Source organism: Tasmannia lanceolata, unplaced genomic scaffold (assembly GCF_043159265.1).
Source record: "Tasmannia lanceolata isolate RefF3 unplaced genomic scaffold, GAP_Taslan_0.1 ptg000015l, whole genome shotgun sequence".
NCBI classification, from domain to species: Eukaryota; Viridiplantae; Streptophyta; class Magnoliopsida; order Canellales; family Winteraceae; genus Tasmannia; species Tasmannia lanceolata.
Window position 1 is genome coordinate 20,404,964 of NW_027518692.1, and position 20,930 is coordinate 20,425,893.

Genomic DNA, 20,930 nt, shown 5'->3' on the forward strand with positions numbered 1-20,930 from the left:
TAAAAGAAACCTTTACCCTCACTCTCTCGTTGTGCGAGTAGGAAACAAACATAAAAAGGAAGTCTCTCTCTATAAGGTGGAGGATCCCAGGTTAGATAGGAGACATGACAACTTTCCCAACAGTCCGCACATAGTTGTATATATTTTAAAAATGGATTTGCTACGGACCATCATAGAAGGCATTTCACAGAACAGCAACACAGGAGAGTGAAGCCACGTCAGATGAATTAAATGAATAAGACAAAATTTGAGCCTATGTGGCTGCACTCTCATGCAACATCTCTCCCGTGAAATGCATTCCGCGATGATCCCTAGCAAATCCCTTTTAAAAAATACAACGAGCCGTACTTGTTCAAAGATCTAAGGCATTCATTTGTTGGCCCTAGACGTAGTAAATAGGTTGTCTACAAAAATCATTGCCTAAGATCATCCTAACCATCTTATTTGCAAAGAGACATCACCGTATAGAAACTTCTTACAGGTCGGACTAACAAATGAATGGTTTGGATCTTCGAACAAGGTGGGCTCCACTACAATAAGGGCAGACATACCGGCATCACATAAAGAGCTCAGGAATAGACAATTAGAGAGCTACCAAAACGACCTAATTACTCTTCTCGTCTGGACATGATCTTAGCCCTTAATCATGGTGGGCAGCTAATTGAACCATCTAGATTGCTTCATGAGTAAAGACATAGGAACAAGTGTTTTTACATGTTTCTTCCTGATCCACGCTCGAACTATTTGCATAAGCCCCAAAAATCACTTGACACGTGTCATTCCTAGAAGAATATGTGGTGCCCATGCCACGTGAGTTTATATCGATCTGCCACGTGTAATACCTTTCAACAAAGGAATAATGTACACGTGGTTGGTACACCGTACGCATCAGAGGTCAAAAATATGAGGGCAGATAAACTCATGCTAAATGCGCACCCCCTTTGGATAATTCGCACCCATTAAATGAGGGTATGTGGCAGACTTTAACACCCTTAAACGTTTACAGGGATGCGAATTATCCTACAGAGGGTGCGAATTCATCGTTGCCCTTAAACTTAGAAGGAGATCACATACGATTATACGAAGCCAACTTGTTTTAAAAGAAAGTAATGCAGGGGTAAATTCGGAATTCCAAGATATTGTATAATACCAAAAATACCTCCTTTCTCCAGCTTACTTTCCTTCCAAGGAGCTTCATTCTAAGGGTAAAATCGGAATTCTACAAAGCACTGTTAATAATAAGGAAGATGATATTTTTACCCCCTTGCATTACGTTCACACCGCCCTGATAACCTGATTTGACGTGAAAAGTGGGCAACTTTATGTCAAATCACGCTATAAGCGGGCTGTGCAAGTACTGCAGGGGGGGTGAAAATATCATTACCAAACTAAAAACGCCCCCTTTCCTATTCTATCTCCGTCCTTCAACTCCACGGCCTAGTTCCGAGGAGTTGAGAAAACCCTCTCTCTCTCTCTCTCTCTCTCTTCACAAAACCCTAACTCTAATCATCTCTCTCAGTCGCTCTTCTGTTTTTCTTCTCTGAGATCGTTCATCTAATTCATAACAGAAATGTGATTTCTCAATCTCGCTCTTATATTTCCTTTTTTTTTCTGCATTCTATCTTCTATTTTTTCTTGGATCTCTTTTGGTTATTTGTTCAGATTTGTGGTTTTTAATGGATAATTTGCGATTATTGTTTTTACTAAGTCTCTGAATATTGTTTTTTTTTTTGTGTTTCGACGGATATTTCTCGGTAATTGGTTGATCGAACAGCTTACAAGTTGATTTTTCTGTGAAGAGTGGATCTAGGGTTTGTAGTTTGTTGTTAAGGTGTAGGTTTTAGATTTTGTGTTTTTTTGTATGGTTTTGTTTTGATTCGGGGTTAGGTTTTCATGTTTGAATTGATTTTGGGGATTTGTGTGATGTTGTCAGTTTTATGTTTGTACGCTTATTTGGTAAATTGAGGAGTTTTATGTTTGGATAGGTGTCTGTGTATGCTTTTTTGTTTGTTTTATATAGTGTAAGGCTTGAAGCAATTAGTAGTCTGTGTGAACTTGTCTGATTAGAGATTTCCTTTGAAAAAAGGTTGGTATTGTAACTGAAATAGGGCAGAAGAGATGTGTTGTTTTCTTTAGATGGTTGGCAATCTATCAAAAGAGGAGCTTTTCTTAACTACAATTTAGAACTTATGGGCTGTCCATTAACCTCTACAATGATTGATTTCCACATTGATATTGTATGATATGATAATGAGTGTTCTTTGTTGAGATTGGTTGCGGGTTGATCTCAATGTATAGGCAAAACAACCATAGTTCAAAATTCAACCACTTTAAAAGAAATTTAAAGCATCCCTATATATCGCTTTGTGTTTTGTGAGTTGCCTTAACTGCATCTATTGATATTTTCTTCTCATGCTTGTTTATCTTGTTTACATTTTCTACAATTCTCTACAGTTTATGTAAAAAGGAAGTTTGTGGCTTCTCATAGAGGGCTAATTTTTCAACAATATAATTTTGTTTTTGTTTTTGTTAATGAGATCATATTCCTCCTTAAAAGTAGGGTATATAACGATTTTGCTAGGCCTTCATCCTTGCATGAACATTATGTATCTGTCATCCATTAGATACTTTTATTGCCTTAATATATGAGGGACAGTCTTTGTTGCTAAGTGTTTCAAGATGGTCTGGTTGTTGCGTACAATGCATTTTAGTTTCTTTGGGTGGACGGTTGGGAGGGTTCTGACATCAATGTATAAAAATGTGGAATCGGTGTCCTTGTCGGCAGACGGCATTAGTTTCAGAGTTTTCAAAGGGAACATATAAGTTTTGACACAATCATTGATGCTCAGGTACAGTTCTAAGTGTTTTGTTCCTCGACGTATTTGGTGTGGTATCCAACGAAGACATTTGTACAAGGGTTGCTTTGAGAGGGTAGAGCGCCGGCTCTCATACAAGATAAACTTCATTTGTAACTTCTTTGATAGGGAGGTAGACAGAGTGGCTCAACTTTTACATATCCTCAATTCTTTTTATATTGAAAAGAGTGAGAGTGATAAAAGGGTTTGAATCTGGACTTGATCTAAGAAGTTCAATTTAAATTCCTATCTCCATATTGCTTCTAGCCCATTGTCATCGCTAATGTCTAGAGTCTAGAGAATTCCCGCACCTCCTAGATTGTGCGCGTTTGAGTGAACTGGTTTCCAAGATAAGATTCTGATGGTTAATCACTCATGCAACCCTAGCATCCCGATCATTGCTCACTGCTCTCTTTTGTGGAGGCAGGTGAATCTGATCTGTAGACCATTTGCTCTATTGCTCTAAGTTTTTCAAAGAGGTATGGTATTGTATTCTTGGGAGATTTGGGATGCCATGGGTTTTCCTTCGCCAGCTGTCTGACCTCCTGGTCCTGGATAGCTGATGTTATACACCTTGGGCGAAGAAAGGAAGGATCCTTTGTAGGGCTTCGCTTTGGTCACTGTTTTGGTTCTATAGAAGAAGAGTCAGAAATATAGCGTTATTTTCAGTTCCTTATCATAAAATATCGCAATTGATCTAGCACTTTTTTCCTGCCTTTTTTTCCCCTGTTTTTCCAATTCACGTTTTTTTTCTCTAAGATGTGGGAAGTAGAATCTTGTTCTTCAGTTTGGATATATTTCTGTGGTACTAATCCATCATCACATTGTCCTCCCTGTCTATATTGAATGAATCTTGTGTGACGTTATATTTTCTTATGTGTATCTTACTGTGCTGTTTACAGTCATGGCGGGATTGTCACCAGAAGGATCACAATTTGATGCTCGTCAATATGATGCCAAAATGACTGAGTTGTAAGCTTGATATTTTGATTTGCATTGTTTCTTTGTGTGATTGCTTAAGCATAAACTGCTGTGATCTAAATATGTTGCTCTTTGCTTTCCACGGCAATGGCAATGGTTACCTTGACCTATGAATGGATGTAGGCTTACATCTGACGGACAAGATTTCTTTACATCATATGATGAAGTTTACGAAAGTTTTGACTCTATGGGTTTACAAGAGAACCTTTTGAGAGGCATATATGCATATGGTAAATGGATGCCTGTCTCTTCTATCCTCTTCTTTCTTTTTGATCTTTTCGTTTTTTAATGTTGAAGGGGGGAATATTGAATTGATGTGTTTTTTTTTAATCTTTTGAAGGATTTGAGAAGCCCTCAGCAATCCAACAAAGGGGGATTGTACCTTTCTGCAAGGGACTTGATGTAATCCAGCAAGCACAATCTGGAACTGGGAAAACAGCTACTTTCTGCTCTGGAATTTTGCAACAACTTGATTATGGTCTGGTTGATTGCCAGGCCTTGGTTCTTGCTCCTACCCGAGAACTTGCCCAGCAAATTGAAAAGGTTATGCGGGCTCTTGGCGATTATCTGGGTGTCAAGGTTCATGCTTGTGTAGGTGGTACTAGTGTCAGGGAGGATCAGCGCATTCTTTCAAGTGGTGTTCATGTTGTTGTTGGCACTCCTGGTCGTGTTTTTGACATGCTGCGAAGACAATCTCTTCGTCCTGACTATATTAAGATGTTTGTGCTTGATGAGGCTGATGAAATGCTTTCAAGAGGTTTCAAGGATCAGGTCCTCACTTAACCTGTAACTCTATATTCCTCAACTTTATGTTGCTTGTTTTCCAGCTTTCTTAACTATATCATGTCCTTGAGGTGCTGTATTCTTCTCTTGAAATAAATTAGTAAAACTTTAGAACTAGCCTTCTTTCAAGTCTAAAGCTTGTTAGATGTGGATTTCATTGAAGCAGAGACATTGTATTAAAGTATATGCTATAGTTCATCGTGTATGCGGCATATATTTTTGTTTTGCACATTAATCCATTGACGTTAAACTTTCATTTAAAAGTTAGAACAAAATGCAACATGGCAAGAGAAACCTCTTGTAACACATTATAATAGCTCCTTCAGAGTCTAAACATCTGGCATTGCTGCAGTAGATTATTTAGGTTTCTTTTGCCGCTCCGTCTTGATTTAGGACCACCTGCCAACTGGTTTCCAGTGAAAATTTCGGAGGGAGGCTCTTGGATCTCTTCATCCATAGCTAAGCCTCTGAGTGGGAAGTCTTTAAACCTGATGGTAACTCTTTGTTCCTTGCCAATTGAGCTCTTGACATCTAAAGCCGAAAGCTGCATTCCTCTTAAGCTTCGATATGCTAATGTTAATCTCAAGAGGCTTTAGATTTGTACTGTATGTACCACCTACAGACATGCTTAAGACAAAAATCTGCAGAAGCTGACTCCAAATTCTTATCTTTGAAACCATGGTGTTGTTTGTGACCTCGACCTTGTCCTGCTTTCTAGATATTCTGATTCCCCATCCATAGTGGCCTTAACCTTATTTCTCCCAATCGGTCCCAATGGACTCTACAGATTTCTTCTGCTTGCTGTGCTTGATATTTTCCATGTTGTCCTTATCTATTGACTGAAAAAAACAGAAAATCCCTTGTGGACAAGGACTCTTCAACCCGTGTTCAGATTTTTTCTTGCCCCGTGGAAGTAAGGGCTCTCTCTAAAGGTGACCAATCAAGATTCCTGCTTGAAGTACTGAGATTATACTATTTTGTCTTGTGATCGAGACCTTTTCATCCATCTTTTGAGATGTTCAAACTTCACCGGCACATGGACAAAACTTGATTAGTTTTCTACTGGCAGACCGTGTGGGGTTTACTATATTATTATATATGTTGTGATAATACTGCTTTATTTTATCATATTGTTGCTAGTTTTGATTTGTGGGGTTTACAAAACTTGATTAGTTTTACTTAGTGGTCCTGTTCTGCACAATAATTCAGGGATATGCTCCAGCTATCCCTTGATTCTCGAATCCCTGATGCTGAAAAAAGGCAATATGTTCCAATACCTGCATGTTTGCTGGTTGGCTTTTGAGCATATCTCTGGAGCGTGAGCGGTTTTATTGGCTCAGTCCCACTCGTGTATTCAGTGTGTCTGTTTTCTTTTTCTTTTTTTCCTAATTTGATATGTTATCTGTGATAAGGCTTATAAGTTAAGAGACAATATATCCAGATATTTACATATTCTAAATTTGCAAAGTGTGGTCTCCTATTTCAGATCTACGATATTTTCCAACTTCTCCTTTCGAAAGTTCAGGTGGGGGTCTTTTCTGCTACAATGCCACCTGAGGCCCTTGAGATTACTCGCAAGTTCATGAACAAGCCTGTGAGGATTTTGGTGAAGCGAGATGAGCTCACCCTCGAAGGAATCAAGCAGTTCTATGTGAATGTAGAGAAGGAAGAATGGAAACTAGAGACGCTTTGTGACCTCTATGAGACCTTGGCCATCACACAGAGTGTTATCTTTGTTAATACGCGGCGCAAGGTTGACTGGCTGACCGACAAGATGCGGAGTAGGGACCACACAGTCTCTGCCACCCACGGTGATATGGACCAGAACACAAGGGACATTATCATGCGTGAATTCCGGTCTGGATCCTCACGTGTGCTCATTACCACTGATCTTTTGGCCCGTGGTATTGACGTGCAGCAGGTATTGTGAAAAAACCAATTACTCCAAAAGCTTTTATTAGAGTTTTTTTTTTTTTTTTTTCGAAAAGGTAGCTTAAACTACTAGAGTTGGTGTTATTTAATCATTTATACTTCAACACTCCCCCCTCACATGTGGCCTCCTCTTTTTTTTGTTGGCCTACACGTGGGTTTTTAATATAAAGGAGTTGGTGGGTTTTGAACCTGGGACCTGTCGAGCTTTTATACCATGTGAAACAACTTATTACTCCAAAAGCTTAAGCTATTAGCATTGTTGTTTTTTAATCATTTATACTTCAACAGGCATCACTTGTTATAAAGCTTAAGCTATATGAGTTGGTCTTATTTAATCATTTATACTTCAACAGGTATCGCTCGTTATAAATTATGATCTGCCGACACAACCTGAGAACTATCTCCATCGTATTGGGCGTAGTGGGCGCTTCGGAAGGAAGGGTGTTGCTATCAATTTTGTGACCCGTGATGACGAGAGAATGCTCTTTGACGTCCAAAAGTTCTACAATGTGGTCGTTGAGGAGCTGCCATCGAATGTTGCCGACCTCCTGTGATGAGGTTTTGTTTTTTCTCCTTTTGTTTATTGAGGTAAGATGCTTTTTTTATTTAGTAATTATTATTATATTTTATAATTGTTCTTTCTCAGTTTTAGCATGATCTTATTTGACATTGTTAAACTTTTCTTACTATTGAAGTGATCTGGGTGGCTGCACCACATTTGCAATGTGGGTTTTTTTTTTGTGCCCATTTCAGATGGGCCTATATGAAATCTTATGTTTGCAAATTTGGTAGCAGGTAGGTTTTGTATCTCGATGCCTTTTTTTCTTTCCTGAAAGCAGGAGATTTGATTATTGATGGTGGTTTTCAAGAGGGCTCTGTTTATGCTTAAAAGAGAACATGGTTCTTGATTTTATGTTGATCAGACTGTTTATGCCCTTCTGCTCTTCTGCTCTTCTGCTCTTCTTTCTGTGAGAGAAAAGTGGTTGGTTTATGTTCAACTACTGCTATAACTAGCTGATCTTATTTACATTGTACCCGCTGTTTGATTTTTATTTTTTGGCTGGTTAATCTAATCTAATCTAATCTAATCTAACTACTATGATAAAGGCAAAATGATGGGTTAAGTTCTTCCACCCTTCGCCGTTATTTCCGCTTGTGTCCCACTGCCATAATTCCAATTGTATCCTACATGTAAGGGCATTTGTGTCATTTGCCGTTATTTCCGCTTGTGTCCCACCTTTTTTATCCACCAGTCAGCATTACTCTATCACCATTAACCCTTTTGCTGATATCTAACATCTGTCTCTATGAGAAATTATTTGAGGGTAAAATCGTAATCTATATACGAAAAGAACCGACAGAGGGCACCTGTCTATGACAATTGCGGCAAAAAACTACCAAGAATAGGTACACATATATGACAATGACGAAAGAACTACTTTATATTACGCATGCAGGACACTTGCAAAATATTGATGGATTCCGGGCACCTGAAGAGGAACAACAATTATGGAAAAGCCTATCAATTGGAGGGCTAGGATCAGCCTATATCGATTGGAGGGCTAGGATCAACCTATGGAAATGGTTTTACAGGCACAACCGATTGATGTTGTGTTCCATCACATGGACGGTTTAGATCAACCTATAACCCTTTATAAATCGGAGGGTTCGGATCAACATATGAAAATTATTTTTGGGGCACAACCTATGTAGGAAGTGGCCCATCCAAAAGAAATTTCTTTTTTTTTTGTCTAGGATTTACACGTCAGTATTACTATTTTACCATTAACGCCTTTCTTGATATCTAACATCTATCTCTATGAGAAATTATTTCAGGGTAGAATCGTAATCTACATAAGAAAAGTACCGACACAGGGTACGAGCCATATCGTATATTTTAATAGAGTGAGGAGTGCGATCATCAAAATACGGTGAGTAGTGCCATTATACAATATGGTAGTGAGAACATTAGCACTATATATAATTTCAAACCGGCATTGTTACTTGGATGTTCCCACGCAGGTCGGGTTCAACCCGAATTTGGGTTGGGTCGGGTTAAGCTTTTTCGCAAATCAGGTTGGGTTGGGTTGGGAAAAATCATCCCCAATTGGAAATCGGGTTGGGCTGTCGGGCAACCCGACCCGAAACCCGAATTTGGGTTCCATCTGAAGAAGTGCTGTATATGTGTGTTTTTCTTTTTCAACATTGAAATAGCCTCCGCAGTCCACAATGGACGGTTGGAATAATCCTATGGTGCGTGTCATACCGTCTTTGAATAAAGTGAGGAGTGTGATCATCAAAATATAGTAGTGCAGATAATATTTCCCTTTGTTAATTGTTAGTCCATGTTTGGTTTGGATTTTGAGAACCGACTGTGAGTTAAAAACTGATTATTGGTGACTCACTATTGGTTCTCAAAATCCAAAACAACCCAACTTGAGTTGAGGTAGTTAACAATTGGTACTATATCAAATCGGGTCAACCCAACCCGACCCAATCCAACCCGAATTGGGTCGGGTTGACGCCCAAGTTGCACCTCTAACGATGACGAAAAATCTACTTTTCTTTATTCATTATGTGCGGGTCAAATTACAGAAATGTTGATATTACGAATGCAGGACACCTGTAAAAATATTGATGAATTCTGGGCACCTTAAGAGGAACAACAATCATGGAAACCTCTATAGATTGGAGGGCTAGGATCAGCCTATGGAAATGATTTTATGGGCACAACCTATTGATGTTGTGTTGCATCACATGAACGGTTTAGATCAACCTATGATGTAGTCTGTAGGATTTTAAATGGATGCACGTGCATTTTTACTAGTGTAAAATAAAAGGAGTATCGTGCATTTTTACTAGTGTAAAATAAAAGGAGTATCATTTGTGGAATAAGAGTGGCAATATCATTTTCCTCGGTTTACATAAAGTTGTCTTGGTTCTACCCAAAAAAAACAAAAAAACAAAAACATAGTGGGAATTAAGACTCTACTACCTTTATTAATAATATTTTATTATTAAAGTTGTCTTTGATTGATTTAGCATCACTGGAAGGTACTACAGTAAGGGCAATGATAAATTCGCACCGCTGCAGTATGCATACGCACCCCTTGTACCCTGATTTGACATGAACAGGCTCAACTTTAAGGCTTTTAGACGTCAAAATCACGTTATAAGGGGTGCGTATGCGTACTCCAGGGGTGCGAATTTACCATTGCTCAGTACCCATTCGCCCCCTTATAAAGTGAACAGTGGGTAATTTTAACGCTTTTTGACGTCAAATCACGTTAAAACTTAACAGGGGGCGCTTGCGTACTGCAGAGGGGGTGAAAATATCATCTCCCTTAAAAAAACAGTGTAGGTTTTTGTTTTTTAAAAAAAAATCACTTGTTCCCACTTTGTTCTACCATCCAAACCACTTGTTTGTTGTGACTTGTGAATAAACTTTCCTCCCGATTTCTTCGCATTTAAGATGTAAGTATTATTATTTAGTGGGATTAATACTGGTACTACACATTGTGTTTACACTTTTATGAGAGGGAAATGTGAGAGTACTCGGTTGAGTAGATAAGCTTATCAACTCGGTCGGGTTAAAAACAGTGGGAGCCCACATTTTTTGGGTGATCCTAACCATTCATTTGAAAGGCCCTTACCTAGATAAGGTGTTCGCAAAAAATCAGCCCCATAAGATTATCCTAACCCATCCAAATGTGGAGGGAAAAATGGACAAACACAGTTTGTCCACAAATCTGCCCACCATTAATCTGAAAGGCCCTTACCTAGATAGGGTGTCTACAAAAAATCAGCCTCATAGGATTATCCTAACCCATCCAAATGTGGAGGGAAAAATGAGGAAAAATGGACAAACACAGTTTGTCCACAAATCTGCCCATTTTTCCTTCTACTGTTGGATGGGTTAGGATGATCCTATGAGGCTGATTTTTGTGGACACCCGATCTAGGCAAGGGCCTTTCAAATGAATGGTTTGGATCACCCAAAAAATGTGGGCCCCCACTGTTTTTAACCCGACCGAGTAGATAAGCTTATCTACTCGGCCGAGTGCGCTCACCTTTATGAGAATAGATTATATTAGCACAACCATGTTATGATAGATAGCTTTCGGGGAATTGTAATAGCTTTCAATAGAATGGTTTTTTCACGACTAAGTTTTGATAGAGAGCTTTTTGAGAGTTGTCAGCGGGTTAACAAGGTAACATCGAATCGGAAAAGTCATTCTACAACTCAACTAAGCCGTTGTCCCAAACTAGTTGGGGTTGGCTAACGAATCCTTTAGAGAATTTACATGAAGAAGGTGAAAGTATCTACCCGGCTCAAATTGACTAAGTCTAATCCTAACACTAGTTGAGTTTGTCTACATGGATCATTTTCTTCTATTCTCTCCTATCTAAGGTCGTGTTCTCTGTTATACTCTTGGCCATCAAGTCTTTCTTCACAGTTTCTACGCAAGTTGTTTTCGGTCTGCTCCTAACTCTTTTTACTCCATCAACTTGGCACGAGTCACTTCTTCTCACTGGAGCATACAAATGGCCTACGTTGGATATGCCCAAACCATCTTAAGCGGTGTTCTCTTATCTTCTCCTTAATTGGTACCACCCCACCTTTTTACAGATGTCTTCATTTTTTATTATATCTAACCTTGAGTGGCCGCACATCCATCTAAGAATTCGCATAATACTGCTTCTTGGTGGCCCAACATTCTGAGCCGTACAGCATGGCTGGCCTCACATCTGTCTTATAAAAATTTTCCTTCAACTTGGTAGGTATTTTACGGTCGCACAAAACTCTTGAAGCATGCTTCCACTTCAACTAACCTGCTGTTATTCTGTGGTTAACATCCTCTTCAATCTCTCATTCCTTCTGTAGGATTAAACCAAGATAGCGAAATATATCCCTCTTAAGTACCTCCCGTCCAGTCATATTTACTACATCCTCGCCCTGCCTCCTTACATTACAAAAGTTGCACTCCATATACTCTATCTTAGTCTTGCTCGGTCTAAAACCTTTGGATTCCAAAGTAGTTCTCCATAACTGTAATTTACCATTAACTCCTGCTTTGGTTTTGTCAATTAATACTATGTCATCTGCAAATAACATACACCACAGCACCTCGTCCTAAATACCCTCTATAAGTTCATCCATAACTAGCGTAAAAAGATACGGGCTTAGAGTTGATCATTGGTGCAGTCTTATTGTAATTGAGATATTTTTTATTCTCAAAATCATTAAAAAATAAAAATTCTCAAAATTTATTTTAAAATCCCATACCTTTACCTTCATATTTTAATAGAAAATACTATTTTTGAGATATTTTTTATATTTTTTATTAAGTAATTCGGTTTTAAATTTATTCAGGTTGAGTGTTGTTTTACAAATTTTAAAGTATTTGAAAAATGTCAAAAAAATTCTAATAAAATCACTAAAATTCCTTGGGCCTGTAAGAATTTTATCTTCCTATTTTACAAATTGCTGGGCCATAGGATGATACAAACCACCATGCGCACACACGCCGGGGCAGGCGTAGTATGTTGTAGAACACTAGCGGTCTATTATGGATCAAAAGAGGGTGATCATTACTATATGACACGTACCATTGATCAGGACCAATCTACATTGAAAACTCACAACCACAAGTGAATGGTATCTACTACAACGGGAGGAAAAATAAATTTCTTTTTTTTTATCTGGGATCTACACGTCAGCATTACTCTTTTACCATTAACCCTTTGGCTGATATCTAACATCAATCTCTATGAGAAATTATTTGAAGGTAAAATCATAATCTACATACGAAAAGTACCGACACGGAGTACCTCTCTATGACAAATACGGAAAAAAACTACCAAGAAGAGGCGAAGACATATGACAATGACGAAAGAACTACTTTATATTACTCTTGCATGACACTTGCAAAATATTGACGGATTCCGGGCACTTGAAGAGGAACAACAATTATGGAAACCTCTATCGATTGGAGGGCTAGGATCACCCTATGGAAATGATTTTACGGGCACAACTGATTGATGTTGTGTTCCATCACATTGACGGCTTGGATCAACCTATAACCCTATAGATCGGAGGGTTCGGATCAGCCTATGAAATATTTTTTGGGGCACAACCTATGTAGGCAGTGGCCCATCTAATGGACGGTTTGGATCATCCTATGGTATTGGCCATACCGTACATTTTAATAAAGTGAGGAGTGTGATCACCAAAATACGGTGAGTAGTGCCATTATAAAATATGGTAGTGAGGACATTAGCACTATATATAATTTGAAACCATCGTTGTTACTTGGATGTTCCCACGCGGGTCCGGTTCAACCTGAACCCGACGGGTTCAACCCGAATTTGGGTTGGGTCGGGTTAAGTTTTTTTGCAAATCGGATTGGGTTGAGTTGGGAAAAATCAACCCGAATTGGAAATCGGGTCTGGTCGGGTCGGGTTGGGCTGTCGAGCGACCCGACCTGACCCGAAACCGAATTTGGGTTCCATCTGAAGAAGTTCTGTATATGTGTTTTTCTTTTTCAACATTGAAATAGTCTCCACAGTCCACAATGGACGGTTTGGATAATCCTATGGTGCGGGCCATACCGTACTTTAATAAAGTGAGGAGTGTGATCATCAGAATATAGTAGTGCGGATAACATTTCCCTTTGTTAATTGTTAGTCCCTGTTTGGTTTGGATTTTGAGAACCGATTGTGAGTTAAAAACTGATTATTGGTGACTCACTATTGGTTCTCAAAATCCAAAACAACCCGGCTTGAGTTGAGGTGGTCAACAATTGGTACCATATCAAATTGGGTCAACTCGACTCAACCCAACTCGAATTGGAAATCGGGTTGGGTCGGGTTGAGGAAATTGCAAATCGGGTTGGGTTGGGTTGGGTCGGGTTGAGACCCAAGTTGCACCCCTAATGTTGACGAAAAAACTACTTTTCCTTCTTCACTATGTGCGGGTCAAATTACGAAAAGTTTGATATTATGAATGCAGGACACCTGTAAAAATATTGATGAATTCTGGGCACCTTAAGAGGAACAACAATAATGGAAAACTCTATAGATTTGATGGCTAGGATCAGACTATGGAAATTATTTTACTGGCACAACCTTTTTATGTTGTGTTCCATCACATGGACGGTTTAGATCAACCTATAATGTGGTTTGTACAAGTTTTTCTTTTCTTTCTCAACACTGAAATAGTCTCCACAGTCCACAATGGACGGTTTGGATAATCCTATGGTGCGGGCCATACCGTACTTTAATAAAGTGAGGAGTGTGATCATCAAAATATAGTAGTGCGGATAATATTTCCCTTTGTTAATTGTTAGTCCCTGTTTGGTTTGGATTTTGAAAACCGATTGTGAGTTAAAAACTGATTATTGGTGACTCACTATTGGTTCTCAAAATCCAAAACAACCCGGCTTGAGTTGAGGTGGTCAACAATTGGTACCATATCAAATTGGGTCAACCCGACCCAACCCAACCCGAATTGGAAATCAGGTTGGGTCGGGTTGAGGAAATTGCAAATCGGGTTGGGTCGGGTTGAACCCATTCAGGTTGGAAATCGGGAACTACTTTTCCTTATTCATTATGTTCGGGTCAAATTACGGAAAGTTTGATATTACGAATGTAGGACACCTGTAAAAATATTGACAAATTCTGGGCACCTTAAGAGGAACAACAATTATCGTAACCTCTATAGATTGGAGGGCTAGGATCAGCCTATGGAAATTATTTTACGGGCACAACCTATTTATGTTGTGTTCCATCGAAAAAAGGAATTTCTTTTCTTTTTCTGTGAGATTTACACATCAGCATTACTCTTTTACCATTAACCCCTTTGCTGATATCTAACATCTATCTCTATGAGAAATTATTTGAGGGTAAAATCGTAATCTACATACGAAAAGTACTGACCTGGGTACCTGTCTGTGATAATTACGAAAAGAAAACTACCAAGAAGAGGTAAAGACATATGACAATGACGAAAGAACTGCTTTATATTACTCATGCATGACACTTGCAAAATATTGACGAATTCCGGGCACCTGAAGATGAACAATAATTATGGAAACCTCTATCGATTGGAGGGCTAGGATCAACCTATGGAAATGATTTTACGGGCACACCCGATTGATGTTGTGTTCCATCACATGGACGGTTTGGATCAACCTATAACCCGCTATAGATCGGAGGGTTCGGATCAACCTATGAAAATTATTTTTGGGGCACAACCTATGTAGGTAGTGGCCCATCTAATGGACGGTTTGGATCACCCTATGGTACAGGCCATACCGTACATTTTAAGAAAGTGAGGAGTGTGATCACCAAAATACGGTGAGTAGTGCCATTATAAAATATGGTAGTTAGGACATTAGCACTATATATAATTTGAAACCATCGTTGTTACTTGGATGTTCCCAGCGGGTCGGGTTCAACCCAAATTTGGGTTGGGTCGGGTTAAGCTTTTTCGCAAATCGGGTTGGGTTGGGTTGGAAAAAATCAACCCAAATTGGAAATAAGGTCGGGTCGGGTTGGGCTGTCGGGCAACCCGGCCCAACCCGAAACCCGAATTTGGGTTCCATCTGAAGAAGTTCTTTATGTGTTTTTCTTTTACGACATTGAAATAGTCTCCACAATCCACAATGGACGGTTTGGATAATCCTATGATGCGGGCCATACCGTACTTTAATAAAGTGAGGAGTGTGATCATCAAAATATAGTAGTGCGGATAACATTTCCTTTTGTTAATTGTTAGTCCCTGTTTGGTTTGAATTTTGAGAACCGATTGTAAGTTAAAAACTGATTATTGGTGACTCACTATTGGTTCTCAAAATCCAAAACAACCCGGCTTGAGTTGAGGTGGTCAACAATTGGTACCATATCAAATCGGGTCTACCCGACCCAACGCAACCCAACCCGAATTGGAAATCAGGTTGGGTCGGGTTGAGGAAATTACAAATCAGGTTGGGTCGGGTTGAACCCAGTCGGGTTGGAAATCGGGAACTACTTTTCTTTATTCATTATGTGCGGGTCAAATTACGGAAAGTTTGATATTACGAATGCAGGACATGTGTAAAAATATTGATGAATTCTGGGCCCCTTAAGAGGAACAACAATTATGGAAACCTCTATAGATTGGAGGGCTAGGATCAGCCTATGGAAATTATTTTACGGGCACAACCTATTTATGTTGTGTTCCATCACATGGACGGTTTAGATCAACCTATGATGTGGCTTGTACAATTCTTTGTTTAATGGATGCCAAGGATGGATATGAGACTCATAACAAAAAAATAAAAGCATTAAAATGGATATAACATGAAAGCACCTGCTTTTTTACTCTCTTTTCTCCCATTGGAAAGATATAAGCAAAATATATGCTCACCCCAAGGACTACCACTCTAGATTGTTGGAATCACACTTGAATCATGGAATTTGAGGCTGAAACCCATCTTAATTGGGGTGTGCTTGAACCAGGGAATTATTTGGTGGGTATTATTCCCTCAGAATTTCATCTCTCTAATTCACTGTGATGTGGTTGGTAGGGAATGGATTTCAATATAGGAATTATTCATGCATTGGGTGAAAATTGAGTCAATCATGTCAGTGTCAGTCATTCTTCTTATTAATTGGGTGATAAACCCAGTATCATGCCAAAAAACAAAGATAGAAAGCATCTTAAGAAAGGGGGATCGGTTACGGGTCTCCATCATCAATATAGGAATGCAGATTTGAAGTCCCAATTCAGTACTAGTGAGCATTATCCAGAGAGCTTTCATGTTTAACAATTGCCATCAATCCCAGCATGATTAAACACGCCTCCATAAAAAACATATCTCATATTACCTTTCACCCGTACCCCCAATCAAAGTTGACCTTGTTGTTTAAACTAGCAGAGGAAACCATGGATCGCGTGGTTAGCCACATGCCACTTCTTTAAGATGGGAATAAGATGTTCTAGAGGTTAGTGCAAGGTTCACTCCTGCCTAGGTTTCTCAAAATGGAAGAGAATCAAGAGCAAGGCCATTACATGCTTAATGAATTTGTTCAAGCATCCCATAAAAGCTATCACACAATGTGCAGATTGCCTTTCTAATTTAAGGTCTTCGTGAAACACAACTCATAAGAATGAATCCTAATAAAAAGTGATTGCTAATAAGTAATAGTTAATATCCATTGTGAATGATGATGCCACATCCCTTGAATCAAGTTTGCATGGGCTCAACACCATACCTCTCGACATCACTAATCAACCATTCATCAATCTAGAAATGAAAGTTCTCAGGATCATTGGTGAGGATCTCTTGCAATGTTTTTGCTTAAGTTCCACAATACACAATCTTAACGAAATGCCAAAGATCACATTTGGCCTAGAAGCTAAGAACTTGTCCAATAAACCCCAATCATTTGTCCCAGATGAGTGCTAACCAGGTTCAATCAATTAGACAAATACATCTGAGCAGGTGCAACCTTTCAAAGGCTAAAAGATGGCTTAGACAACCAATAAAATTTGTCCGAGTGGAACAGATCAGGTTGAAAAGGTCAAAGCATCATATATAATTGAGCCGACAGGCCGATCCTCTGTCACCCATAGCTCTAGAGCATTATCTCATTTATCCTATGTTGAGTTGTAAAAAGAATGTGAAGGCCATGAAGAAACACCTAAAATTGTTTGGTGAATAAATGATTCGTATGGATACAGGTGATTCTCAGATTCAAAAAATGCTTGGGTAAGAGAACAGAACTACCAATTACACAGATGTTCGAAATCCTTTTTTGACTATGAAATACAACCAATCACTATTCAACACTATTACGCCACAGACATTGCAGTGGCGCAAGGATCCTCCTCTCTTAATTTAAAGGTTAACATATCAAGTGCAAATTTCTCTATATATATGTTGTGATGCTGGTACTCGTGAGTTGATGCGGTCATAATTCAAGAGAGTCAAAGGAGTTTTTGTTGACTCTGCAGGGCAAAACGCAGGGCAAAACGCAGAACACGGCCAAGGTAAAAAGGAGTTGATTCAGGGTAGTCCACGGAGTCCACGATGACGTGAGAAAGTTCTACAACTATGGCCGGTACACGCACCTTTTTTTCATTGCATGCACAATAACAAAATAATGGACAACAATTCATATAACAACTGTATCTGCATAAGCACCAGAAGAAACTCTTGTATAGCAGGCCGGGACTTCTGGCCCCGAATGCTTTTTTAGTAATTAATCAAATATGTCAACTTTCAAAAAAAAAAAAACTCTTTTTTTTAATGGTAGCAAAATTCATTGATAAATAAAGGAAAGACAGTGATTGTCAACCAAGCAATACAAAAGGAAGATAATCACAGATACAAAGCTCAAGAAAGAACAGACATAAAACTAAAAGGACAGAAAAAAAAAGAGCCCTATCAAGGGGGAAGGAACCATTCAAAAAAATTCAAGGAGGAAGGAGGCCAAACATTTCTAGCCCTGACTTAAGCACCAGAAGAAACTTGGTTCAAACTTTAGAGGAGAAATGGTAAAAGACTGATCCTAGGAAGTAGAGACAAAAACTAGTACCAAATCCCATCCTGAGACGAAATTTTAATTGTCATAACCCAAAGAAAACGTATACAAATCGACCAGTGTGAATATCCGGCGGAAGAGAATGCTCCTGGGATCTAAAACCTAGAAAGAAGTAACCAAGAATTCAACAATTCCAAAGAAGAATTTTCGGATTAAAGAAGCTCAATAATCAGAAATCCTTCAACAAACTAAGATAAAATATGTCCATGGCCAAACCACCAACTCAATACATAATTAAACAACCCAAATTCATAACAACTGTAATAACCAAATCTACAGAGAAAAAAATTCTACCAAATAACCACCCAATATTAAGAAACCCCAAGAAACTTGGATTATTTTTATGATTGAATATCAAGCATATACAAAAACCCACAACCTAGAAAGAAAGGTATATATCTTCAAAAAAGAGATGTCCAAATTCACAGAACTTTCAGTAAGTAACTTGACAAAGCAAAAAGATCATCATCAAACACCCAGATCACCATATCATGGAAGACCAAGAAGTCTATGATTTAAATATATCAACTTCAAAGATCTCAAACACAAACAAAATCCCAAATATAGGCGAAAGGAGAGAAGGCATGCATAAATTAGAAATACCCAAAAATCACCAAAATCCATAGAGCATCTGGGTGTATCTATTCTTGAGCCATCTAAAGCTCTTCCTAAAAGAACCCTTCATCTTTCCCTCCACAGCATATAACTTGTAGCTTGCAACCCTCTTTTTCCTCTGAAACTCAGGGTCTTTAAGGTTCCAAATTTTGGAAGAAGAACTGCCAGTGGTTTTCACTTTCTTGAGCTTTATCTGTTTGGGGATATGGGTTTGTTGGGCAGAAGCATAAGAAGTGCTGTAGCTTCTGAGATCATAACCAGAAACAGGCATGGTTTTATAACTTCCCATCTGCATCCACCCATCATTATATGACTTTGATCTGAAATCTTCCATGAAAACCAGAAAGATTTCTAGAGAAGTGAAAGGAAAAGATAGAGGAAAGGTGATGGGCTTTTTTTCTCCTGAATTGGAAACAGCACAACCTATTCCTGGTCTTCTTATTTCTGGGGGATTTGTAGACTCTATTGTGCTGTTGCTAAAATAAAATGGTGTGTGGAGAGAAGGGAGAGTTTGGAGGGTTAAAAGTTAAAATCCATATCAAGAGTGCGGTTGTAATTTTTATTTTATTTTATTTTTTTGAGAGGAGGTTGGGTGGAATTAATATTAGCACTACGATGATTTTTATTATTGCACTAAATCTTAGTCTTTTATTATTTAAACAGCTGTCAAAGGTTATTACAGTTCACAGGAAAATATAAGCCAATAAAAAAAAGAAAAGACAAGCTGAGATTGTGCAATTATTAAAACATGTGCCAATATCATAATGTTCGAAGCTGTCTTGGTTACTGATATTGGCACTACCATGTTTTAATAATATCTCCTTTCTAGTAATAACCTTTGACAGCTGTTTAATATATAAAAGACAAGATGGGTTAGTGCAATTATCAAAACATGGTAGTGTTTTTTTTTTATTACATTAGCTGTTTCTTTGAAATGACATGTTCCCTTATTTTGATGATGGTACTTCTTCACTTTGTTAAATTCTTTTTTTATTGGGTGGGCTACTGCTAGGTTGGAAAGTTGGACCAAGAAACTATGGTAGAATTGAAATTGGAAGGTGGGAAGAAAATTCGGCATTCCTCTCTTTCTTATTCTAGGTGTAACTGCGCCCTACTTTGATTTTTCTATCATTTTTTTGGTTTTAATATGGTGTTAAACAAAGAAGGCAAGTAAATAAAAGAGAGTAAAACAGTTAAACAAAAGAAAAAAGTAAATAAAAGAGAGTAAAACAGTTAAACAAAAGAAAAAACGAGGAGTTGCACTTGATTTAAATTAAGGAAAAATTGCCAACGGAGGACACCAAAATACAAGAATTGTGAACTGGGGACACCCTTTTCAAAAATTGTTAAAGAGGGTTGATAACCCCCCTTTTGAGAGCTCGATAACCCCATTTTGAGGGTTGGAAACCCCCTTTTAGAGACTAGATAACCCCCATTTCGTCCCTCTCTAACAACTTCTCAAAAGTTGGACCCCCGTTCACAATTCTTGTATTTTGGTGTCACCCATTGGCAATTTTTCCTTAAATAAAAGGGAGGTAAGCTAGAAAAGAAAAGTTGATTTAAGAGTTATTACTTTAGTTGAATACGAAAACTCTAACTTGATTTTTTGATATTACAAATCCAATTAGAAGGAGTTGAGTGTGGAATTAGCTTTTTGAATTTCTTCTACCACAAGGTAAAAGGTTAATGAACCCAAACTCTAAGTATACAAGTCTAATATAGTTAATAAACAAACATAAATATAGACATGGGAAATGATATTTCCACTCCTCTTGCAGCATTTCCGTCCTCTTGTAGTCTTCTTTGTCATTTCTTGGGTTGTTTGGATGTAGGGAAAAGAATTTCAAAACTTTTTCCATGGAAAATGAATTTTCTAGTGTTTGGTACACTCGTTTTCTATGCAATGTTTTTCCAAAATAAAACATTTTTCTTGTTTTCAAGGAAAACTGAAAACCAACTATACCCTGGAATTTTATTTTTCCATGGCTTTTTTCTATGGAAAATGTCATTTTCCATAATTTTCTTTGGGAGCTGATATTTCCGCTCCACTTTTAGACTAATCCACTCCAAGTTGGAGTGGATTAGTCTAAAAGTGGAGCAGAAATATCCAAAGCATAGGGGAGTCGATATTTCCGCTCCCCTTTTAGACCAATCCACTCCAAGTCGTAGTGGATTG

At 38.4% G+C, this 20,930-nt stretch overlaps 2 protein-coding genes across 5 annotated transcripts; one reads left to right on the forward strand and one right to left on the reverse strand.

Moving 5' to 3' along the window:
• Positions 1-1,406: 1,406 nt before the first annotated feature.
• LOC143893127 (eukaryotic initiation factor 4A-11-like) lies at positions 1,407-17,802 on the forward strand. 4 transcript variants are annotated; one of them, XM_077398109.1, is made up of 7 exons: positions 1,407-1,572; positions 3,758-3,827; positions 3,960-4,066; positions 4,177-4,607; positions 6,106-6,540; positions 6,905-7,139; positions 17,562-17,802. In XM_077398109.1, the coding sequence occupies exons 2-6, from the start codon at positions 3,760-3,762 to the stop codon at positions 7,103-7,105; spliced, it is 1,242 nt and encodes a 413-aa protein (XP_077254224.1). In that variant the 5' UTR covers positions 1,407-1,572; positions 3,758-3,759; the 3' UTR covers positions 7,106-7,139; positions 17,562-17,802. The 4 variants fall into 4 exon arrangements, with proteins under 4 accessions (XP_077254224.1, XP_077254225.1, XP_077254223.1 ...); XM_077398110.1 differs by lacking the exon at positions 17,562-17,802 and adding an exon at positions 7,347-7,486; XM_077398108.1 differs by lacking the exon at positions 17,562-17,802 and having other exon boundaries at positions 6,905-7,275.
• Positions 17,803-18,749: 947 nt separating this feature from the next.
• On the reverse strand, positions 18,750-19,088 carry LOC143891832 (uncharacterized). The gene has a single exon (XM_077396343.1). The coding sequence runs from the start codon at positions 19,086-19,088 to the stop codon at positions 18,750-18,752; it is 339 nt and encodes a 112-aa protein (XP_077252458.1).
• Between the last annotated feature and the right edge of the window lie 1,842 nt (positions 19,089-20,930).

Bases quoted from the DNA above. Each gene is read 5' to 3' on its own strand.
- LOC143893127 (XM_077398109.1), top strand. From the start codon at position 3,760: ATGGCGGGATTGTCACCAGAAGGATCACAATTTGATGCTCGTCAATAT. The intron at 4,067-4,176 runs GTAAATGGATGC...AATCTTTTGAAG, and splicing joins GAGAGGCATATATGCATATG to GATTTGAGAAGCCCTCAGCA. The intron at 4,608-6,105 runs GTCCTCACTTAA...CTCCTATTTCAG, and splicing joins CAAGAGGTTTCAAGGATCAG to ATCTACGATATTTTCCAACT.
- LOC143891832 (XM_077396343.1), bottom strand. From the start codon at position 19,088: ATGGAAGATTTCAGATCAAAGTCATATAATGATGGGTGGATGCAGATG.